Genomic DNA, 10,000 nt, shown 5'->3' on the forward strand with positions numbered 1-10,000 from the left:
CCGAGAAATATAAAATTCCCTGTGATCTCTACTTGCTTGTCTTTAATGACAAGTGGTAAAATTCTTTTGTTTTTGACACGTTGAGTTCTAAGTCGTTTTGATCACACCAGCTGACAAGTTCCATACTTCTTTCCTATATTTCGACTCATCACTGTTCGTAATCAGCTTTTCTAGAGTAGTATCGTCGGCAAACCTGACCATGGTGTTACATTCATTTTGAGTTGCACAGTCATGTGTGAATAGTGAGTACAACAGTAGGGATAGAACACATCCCTGTCGGGTGCCTGTGTTGAGAATGCATGTGGAGGAGGTGAGGTCACCAACTTTAACAACTTGCGGTCTGCATCTTAGAAAATTTAGGATCCATGCACAAATTGATTCAGACAGGGAGAGGTCTTTCAGTTTAAAATATAGTTTTGATGGTACTATTGTGTTGAACGCAGAGCTGTAATCAATGAAAAGGATCCTGGCATAGCTATTAGGATTTCCGAGATGTCTGAGGACGTGGTAGAGACCTATGCTAATGGCATCTTCAACTGACCCGTTAGCTCTACAGGCGAACTAAAAGGGATCAAAAGACGGAGGAATGCAGGTTTTTAGGAATTGTAGAATCAAGCGTTCAAATATTTTCATGACGATTGATGTTAAGGCTACGGGACGATAATCATTAAGACAGCTAGGCTGTGCTTTTTTTTGGAACAGGAATGATTGTTGATTTCTTAAAGCAGTGTGGCACCACACAAGACTGAAGGGACATGTTAATTTGCTGTATTGGCAAATGAGCGTTTTAACTCTTTCCATACGAACGGCGAAAGAGACGACGTTAACAGCGTTTCACCCCAATTACCATCATCAAAATATTGCAAGCGGAAGGCTCTTATACTGAAGAGGTGAATGCTGACAAAGAATACCACAATTCTGACGACGGAAGCTAAATGTTGGGTCATTCAGACACCCACTGGACATCCGAGGGGTCTGTGTAGAGGAGAAGAGAGGACTGGCCGTACTGAGTGAAGTTAACCATTCTGCCAGAGTGAAGAGAGTGCAGCGTGAGAATCACGTCCAACAGTCAAATGACAACTCCTCCCGCCTTCATTTATTTTCCTCCTTTCAGATTCTCATCATCAGACGATGCATGGAAGCCCCGAAGCAGACTGGAGAAATGCCTCGTCGTCTTGGTCGTCCTGCTCTTCATCGCCGTTGTCGTCTTCCTGGTCCTCTTCCTCGTCTTCTACTTCAAGGCTGATGAAGGGAGTGGTAAGTCGCAGCTTTGTGTCTGTCTGTCTTTCTTTCTTTCTTTCTCTTCATATATTTGTAAGCTTCCCTCTCTATTTCTTGTGTGTGTGTGTGTGTGTGTGTGTGTGTGTGTGTGTGTGTGTGTGTGTGTGTGTGTGTGTGTGCATGTGTGTGTGTTTTGTGTGTATGCGCGCGCGCGCGCCTGCGCATGGTGTTCATTTGGGAGTGGGGAGTGTGTGGGGTTGAGGGGGTGGAACGGATACAGATACAGAACAGTGTATAATCTCATGAAGAGACATTCACGTATGCTGTATGCTATACAAACAGCATACGAGAATCACAGTAGGTATAAATAAGGATTTGTATATAAAAGGTATAAGATGCTTTAAATGCTAACGTTGATGTGAACTTCTCATACAATAATCACAATTCTATACAGGCAATGATCACAGTACACACACAGTCATTCAGTATGAACACATGAAAGATATAAAATGCTTAGAAATTCAAAGTTATGTGAATCTCACATACAATAATCACGAATCGACAATGCAATAAGCACAGCAAGAGAACAGGCATACATTTCATGATTTAAAACATAGACGTTGACTAAAACCAGGTTATTCAACAATATCTGTCATGTTCAGCTGCACACATCACACACACACACACACACACACACACACACACACACACACACACCTCTCTCTATATATACATATATATATATATATACATATATATGCACACGCACACACACACACACACACACACACACACACACACACACACATATATATATATAGAGAGAGAGAGAGAGAGAGAGAGAGAGAGAGAGAGAGAGAGAGAAAAGCGGCTGTGTGATAAGGTTAATTGATTTTTCAAGAACTGACTTGATTTGGGTATAAAACTGTTGAGGGTACTAAGAGTAGCGTTTCCACGAAGGTAAAAGTTCGTAGTAATTTGAGGAGATTGTGGCTGTCTTCGCTTACGATCGTTTAGAGGTTCCTGTTTCACAACAGCTATCTTGCTTTACACATTTTCCTCAGTATGTTCTTGTTCTTCACGTTTTAACTCTCTCAATACGAACGGCAAAAGAGACGACGTTAACAGCGTTTCACCCCAGTTACCATCATCAAAATATTGCAAGCGGAAGGCGCTTATACTGAAGAGGTGAATGTTGACAAAGAATACCACAATTCTGACGACGGAAGCTAAAGGTTGGGTCATTGAGACACCCACTGGACATCCGACGGGTATGTGTAGAGGAGAAGAGAGGACTGACCGTACTGAGTGAGTTAAACTTCCGTATCAGCAGATAAAAGAGAAAGTTCAAACCAATTCAATGAAGCAAAACGGAAGGATTGACCTGAATATTTCTGAGCTTCTGTAGGCAGTAGATGCGAGACTGGCATTTCTCTTGGGTGTGATAGGTAGCGAAATTGAGTTTATCATCAATTACTCTTCCAAAATACTTGTGTTCATTTACTCTTTCAACTTAACGTTCAAATGATTGGTATCAATGAAGGGAATGGAAACGGGAGTGGGAGGGGAATGATGTGTGTATGTATGATTGTTGTGTAGGCTTGACTTACAGCACACACACACACACACACACACACACACACACACACAACACACACTTCATGCCTGTAATATTTTTACACAGATGCGTCTGATACATGTGCTACCTGGGACTGTCTCCAAACCGGTAAGCCGATTTCTTTTTTTAGCGAGAAAAGGAAAGAGTATCAAGCATTCTCTTTCTTTTGTTTCCTCTTCCGTCTATGTTGTGGATTCTTCCTCTTTGTCTCCAGTTAGATTCTTCTTCCTCTTCCTGTCCTTTTTTGACTCTTGTGTAAACAAAGTGAGTCTATGTTTTAACCCGGTGTTCGGTTGTCTGTGTGTGTGTGTGTGTGTGTGTGTCTGTGTGTCTGTGGTAAACTTTAACATTGACATTTGCTCTGCAAATACTTTGTCAGTTGACACCAAATTAGGCATAAAAATAGGAAATATTCAATCCTTTCCAGTCATCTTGTTTAAAACAATATTGCACCTCTGGGATGGGCACAAAAAAATAATAAAAAGAAGCCAAATTATATGCAAACTGCATTTACTGTTATATTTATATTTTTTTGCATTCTCTAAACTTGGCACTGTGATCTGATATTCTGACCCAACAACAAGAGCAGTCATTATCATCATTTTTTGTTCAAACAGGAACTTCTTTTGCTAAGCATGGAAGTTTTATTTATTTTGCAAACATTTTGGTGCAGATAATAAAAAAGGGAAATTACTCTGTAATTTATGCTAGGGGACTTAATTTGCTTTACACTGATCTTTCTCATCTTAAACATTACATTTTGAAATTATACTCGATACATAAAAAGCTTGGATTCTTTTTTTTTTCTTCTTTTTTTTAAGTGTATCACAAGTGAGTCCTGAAGGCCTTACCTCTCTTGTTTTTTTCTTATTACTGTTGTTCTTGGTTGTGTTGTTGTTATTGTTGTCGCTGTTGTTGTTGTTGTTTACTTCTTCTCCTTCATCTACTGCTACTTCTACTACTTCTTCTTCTTCGTCGTCGTCGTCGTCATTGTCATCATCATCATCTTCTTTTTCTTCTTCTTCTTCTTCTTCTTCTTCTTGACATCCAAGTGGTTTATGTGTCTCCAGATTCTTTTATTTTAGTTTGTGGTGAAGTGGTGTTGGGGGTTATAATGATGGCAAAGGAATACTTTCAAAACAGTAATGATGTAAGTGGGGTCACGTCAGAAATATTTATTCTAAAGAGGGAGGAAACAAGTACGAACTAAGCGCAGTCTGCCTAAATCCCTCCTTCCTTCCAGCTCAGTCAGGAATCTCGGAATTTGTCCCTGACAACATAGTGTCCTACACCTGACCATTGCCGTCGAATCCTATTAATTTGCATAATGTATATGTGCAAGTGTGTGTGTGTGTGTGTGTGTGTGTGTGTGTGTGTGTGTGTGTGTGTGTGTTATATGTGTGGCTTATGTGTGTGCGGGTGCATAAAATGTGCGTGTACGTTCATTCATGAGTGTTCACGCTTCTCGTGTATGTGTGTGTGTGTGTGTGTGTGTGTGTGTGTGTGTGTGCTTGTGTTTGTATGTGTGTGTGCGTGCGTTCGCGCGCGCGTGTGTTTGTATGTGCGTCCACGCGTCCCCTCCACAGCGGCCTTTGTGTCCGAGAGCATTGACCCCAGTGTGGACCCGTGTGATGACTTCTACCAGTTCGCCTGTGGCAAGTGGATTGAGCGCAACCCGCTGACCCCCGAGAAGGCCACCATCAGCAACTTCGACTTCCTGCAGGAGAAAAACCTCAAGTCTCTGCGAGGCGAGTATCTCCATGATGATCAATGGTTTCTCTGCCAATACAGTGTCCGTGAGGGTGTGGGTTCGATTACCTGGTCTCGCACTTTTCTCTCAAGTTTGACTGAAAATCAAACTGAGCGTCTAGTCATTCGGATGAGACGATGAACCGAGGCCCCGAGTACAACACGCACATGGCTCAATGAAGAAGAACCCATGGCAACAAAAGGGTTGTCCTCTGGCACAATTCTTCAGAAGAATATCCATGTTGATAGGTACACAAATACACATGCTTGTACCCAAGGCCTGACAAGAGCGTTGGGTTATGCTGTGGTCAGGCAAATGTGGTGTAGCGTCCGAACCGCAACGACGACACCTTGAGAAACTGAAACTGAAACAATGGTACGTTTCTCCACTGCACAGGGAATTCATTTAAGGTTCAGACTTTTGTGAAGGACTATGACTCTCATACTAGGAGTCAAGACTGCACTGGTTCTTTGTGCTGTAGATTTGGGAGCTAGCTAGCTGGCTTTTAGGGACCATCCCAACGCGGATTGTCCTAAAGCCCTCTTGGCCGAGAGAGTTAGGGTGTAACTTTGGCAAGATACTATTCATCCACCATAATCAAATTCTCTAGCCCAGATAGTCGGGACAACAGTTGCCTCCTCAGCTGTTCTGATGGTAATGGTCGGACACGACTGACTATCACCCCCGACAACGGAGTATGGCTGCCTACATGGCGGGGTAAAAACGGTCATACACGTAAAAGCCCACTCGTGTGCATACGAGTGAACGTGGGAGTTGCAGCCCACGAACGCAGAAGAAGAAGAAGAAGAAGACTGACTAGCGTACACCTCTTTGGAGATCGGCTACAGATCAGCCCAATGGCCTTCCATACCAAGCACCCGCGATCGTAAGTCTGTGTTTCAACTGATATATAATTGTTGAACGTTTTCCACATTCACTCACTCACACACACACACACACACGCACGCACACACACATGCACACGCACACACACACGCACGCACGCACGCACACACACACACACACACGCACGCACACACACACGCACACGCACACACACACGCACGCACGCACGCACGCACGCACACACGCACGCACGCACACACACACTTCATGCACACAGAGGTCATGCACACGTACATCATTACGTGTGGCTGTGCAGATCTGCTGGGACAGGAAGACCCAAAGGCACTTGACGCTGTTCAGAAAACCAGGGCTTTTTTCAGATCCTGCGAAAACACAGGTGAGTGGGTGCCATGCGGACTTCTTTCAAGAACTGAAGGAGAGAGGGGGGAGGATGAGAAAGAGACAGTACAGAGACATACAGAGACGCACAGGGTCTTAGGGAGCGGATAAGTGGGGGTCAAAGGGGTCAAATGAAGGGAACAAGAGGGGGTATCATTATAAAATATGATTATGTAATCACTCTTCGGTTGATAATCCACTTTACTCTAAAAAAAAAAAAAGAAAAGAAAAAAAAAGTTGCTGTTTTTTTAAACACCCCCCACCACACACACACACACACACATACACACACACACACACACACACACACACACACACACACACACACACACACATGTACATACATACGTACATGCGCGCATGCTCGCGCACGCTTTCACACTTAGAGACACACTCACACACACAGACACATACGCGCGCGCACGAAACGAGCAGCCACAAAGAAAAAATTGAAATCATATATATATATATATATATATATATATATATATATATATATATATATATATGAAAGAGCAGAAACTTGACCTTCGCATCAACCCAAAGCGCTGGTTAGGCCTTGATTGAAAACCTACCCAAGATTTTTGTAACCCGTGAACATAAAGGAATTTAAACAAATAAGAAATTAGTTCCGTACCCGCTTGCCCCACCCACCCCTTCCAGACGCTATGGACGCCAAAGGCACCGCACCTTTACTGGAGCTCCTGAGACAAGGCACCAGTACCAGTACCAGCTCCATCGGCCTCTTCCCCACCCTGGCACCGAACTGGAAGGCTGAGGACCACCACAACAAGACCTTCAACCAGATTCTCACTGAGGTGGGGAAGGTAGGGGGGCTGAGGATGAGTCCCCTCGTGGCTATGGGGGTCCTGGCCGACAACAAACGCTCCACCCGAAACATCATCACGGTAAGTGTTTTGGGGGGTTTTTTTTGTGTTTTTTTTCTTTTTTTCTTTTTTTAATTAGTATTGGTTACTGACACCGTAAAAGATCCCACAGCAACAAAAATGGTCAAATTAAGTGTTATTTGTTAGTGTCACCGTAAAAGACCCCACGGCAACTAAAAGGGCTCAAAGTATATTTTATTTGTTTCTAGCACCGTAAAAGATCCCATGACAACAAAAACGGTTACATTATGTTTTATTTGCTACTGGCACCGTAAAAAAATCCCAAAACAACAAAAGGGTAGTTTTGTCTCTGCTAGCACAGTTCTGTAGAACCATCCACTTAAATTGACACTAATGATGGTGAAATAAATACACTTCCAGACAGACGAAAACGAAACATGCACTTAGCGCACACAGTAAATGTCAATGTTACGCCGTAAATGATCCCAAGGCAACAAAAAGGGTGCGTTGTCCCTGATTGCACAGTTGTGTAGAACCACTCACTTTGATAGTAAAACAAATACACTTGCAGACAGAACGAAAAAAGACAAGAGAGGCAAGGCCTTCAAGATACACTTTTAAAAAAAAAATCCAAGCTTTTTATGTATTGAGTATAATTTCAAAATGTAATGTTTAAGATGAGAAAGATCAGTTTAAAGCAAATTATGTCCCCTAGCATTAATTACAGAGTAATTTCCCTTTTTACTATCTGCACCAAAATGTTTGCAAAATAAATAAAACTTCCATGCTTAGTAAAAGAAGCTCCTGTTTGAACAAAAAAATGATAATAATGACTGCTCTTGTTGTTGGGTCAGAATATCAGATCAAAGTGCCAAGTTTAGAGAATACAAAAAATGTAAATATAACAGTAAATGCAGTTTGCATGTAATTAGGTTTCTTTTTTTTTTTTTTTTTTTTGTGCCCATCCCAGAGGTGCAATATTGTTTTGACCAAGATGACTGGAAAGAAATGAATTGTTCCTATTTTTATGCCTAATTTGGTGTCAACTGACAAAGTATTTGCAGAGAAAATGTCAATGTTAAAATTTACCACGGACACACACACACACACACACACACACACACACACACACACACACACACACACACACACACACACACACACACACACACACACACACACATACAGACAACCGAACACCAGGTTAAAACATAGACTCACTTTGTTTACACAAGTGAGTCAAAAATAAACCATATACGTATCGCACGCCCAAGAACCCGTGACAACAAAAGTATTGTCCATGGCAAAAACTCTTCAGAAAAAAATCCACTCTGATACATTTTTAAACAATATACTTGCAGAAAGAAAAAAAAAAGGAAAAAGATGTGGGTGGCGCTGAACTGTGGCAACGCGCTCTCCGCTGGGAGATAGAGCAGTACAAATTCTATAGACAATATGTTGTGACCAAAAGTAATACAATACAATACAATACAATACAATACAATACTGTCACATATTTTCGGTTTTCCTTCTCACTGTTTTTTTTCTTTTGGGAAAGACATTCTTTTTTTTTCAATATGATCATGCTTGTCGGACACAAGACATTATGCATGTAAACGCACACTTGTGTGTGTGTGTGTGTGTGTGTGTGTGTGTGTGTGTGTGTGTGTGTGTGTGTGTGTGTGTGTGTGTGTGTGAATGTATCTATGTGTGTGTGTGTGTGTGAATGTATCTATGTGATTATTTTTTTGGAGATAATGATATTAATGAAATTTGGTACCTTGATTTGTTAAATATGTTTTGTTTTTGTTGTTTTTTTGTTTTTGTTTTTTTTTAAATCATACCTTCCTCAAATCAGAATTTCCTTGTGTTGTTCAGTTAATATTTTATTCAAATGGTTGCGAAAATGTCAGTACAACAAACAGTTAATCTGACAATAAATGGTTTCAGTCAGTCAGTATCTATGTGTGCGTTGCGTGCGCGCGTGTGTGTGTAGGGATAGTGGTGGCTGTGTGTGTGTGTGTGTGTGTGTGTGTGTGTGTGTGTGTGTGTGTGTGTGACGATGTCTGTCTCTGTTTGTTTCAGTTCTCGCAGCCAGGCCTGACCCTCGGCAGCCGGAACTATTACCTTGGTGCCAGAAACAACTCTGTTCTGCTGCTGTACCAGCAGCTGTATGTGGACCTCATGACCGCCCTGGGGGCCAATCACACCACAGCCTCCCAGGATGCTGCACACGTGGTGGACTTCGAGATACGAGTCGCCAATGTCTGTCGGTTTATTGTGTAGTTTAGTGTTGTTCTTTATGTTTGAAGAGATATAAAAAGATCGGTGGTGGGTAGGAGAGAGAGAGAGAGAGAGAGAGAGAGAGAGAGAGAGAGAACAAGAACTTTAATCTCCAGGCCTCCTGTCCTCAGAAAGAGGTCAAAAGTGTACAATATAGTGATCACGTAGCGACAACACAATGTAAAATGCATACTAACTTAAACCTGTAGAACAAAAGTGCTTCTTGTGCATTGTAAATTTATTCTAAATTTCCTCATTGCTGTCAAGGAATTCCTGTCGTATCTTCAGAGCATTAAACACAAAGTTTACGAATACTGTAAACAGAGCCATTCTTTACCAAGTGAACATACGATTGACCTTCAGAGTTCAGATGTTTCTGTCTTTAGTTATTGTCAAGGTAACAACTGTTTATAAAATGATTTTCATCTTCGAACACGTTACAATGTTTACATGCGTAATTTGAATAACATTGAGAGAGAGAGAGAGAGAGAGAGCAGAACTTTCACACATGTGCATGTATGGTCAGTCGTGTCCGACTATGACCACCAGAAAAGCAGAGGAGGTAACAGCTGTCTCGACTATATGGGCGAGAATTTGATTATCGTGGAGAGTGCCTTGCCCAAGTTACATCCCCACTCTCTCGGCCTAGAGGGTTTTAGGACAGTCAGGCTGGGGATGATTCCCCCAACGCTGCAGCTCTAAGAGCCAGTGTTTTGAGTCATAGTCTTTCACAGACGATTAACTCACTCAGTACGGCCAGTCCTCTCTTCTCCTCTACACAGACCCCTCGGATGTCCAGTGGGTGTCTGAATGACCCAACCTTTAGCTTCCGTCGTCAGAACTGTGGTATTCTTTGTCAATATTCACCTCTTCAGTATAAGAGCGTTCCGCTTGCAATATTTTGATGATGGTAATTGGGATGAAACGCTGTTAACGTCATCTCATTCGCCGTGCGTATGGAGAGAGTTAAGCTGTAAAAAGCTGTAAACGATTTGCCATTGCAATGGAGAAACCATTGATAATACAGCTCTCACT

General features: G+C 42.0%; 1 protein-coding gene across 1 annotated transcript in view; it reads left to right on the forward strand.

The window, feature by feature from the left end:
* Positions 1-10,000, forward strand: part of LOC143287778 (neprilysin-like) — a 40,061-nt gene that overhangs the window by 7,105 nt on the left and 22,956 nt on the right. Inside the window, exons 2-6 of the mRNA XM_076596062.1 lie at positions 1,115-1,257; positions 4,426-4,587; positions 5,752-5,832; positions 6,498-6,742; positions 8,768-8,947. Of these exons, the coding sequence (XP_076452177.1) occupies positions 1,115-1,257; positions 4,426-4,587; positions 5,752-5,832; positions 6,498-6,742; positions 8,768-8,947 (811 nt within the window). The remainder of the gene's footprint in view (positions 1-1,114; positions 1,258-4,425; positions 4,588-5,751; positions 5,833-6,497; positions 6,743-8,767; positions 8,948-10,000) is intronic.

This window comes from Babylonia areolata, chromosome 11 (assembly GCF_041734735.1).
Source record: "Babylonia areolata isolate BAREFJ2019XMU chromosome 11, ASM4173473v1, whole genome shotgun sequence".
NCBI classification, from domain to species: domain Eukaryota; kingdom Metazoa; phylum Mollusca; class Gastropoda; order Neogastropoda; family Buccinidae; genus Babylonia; species Babylonia areolata.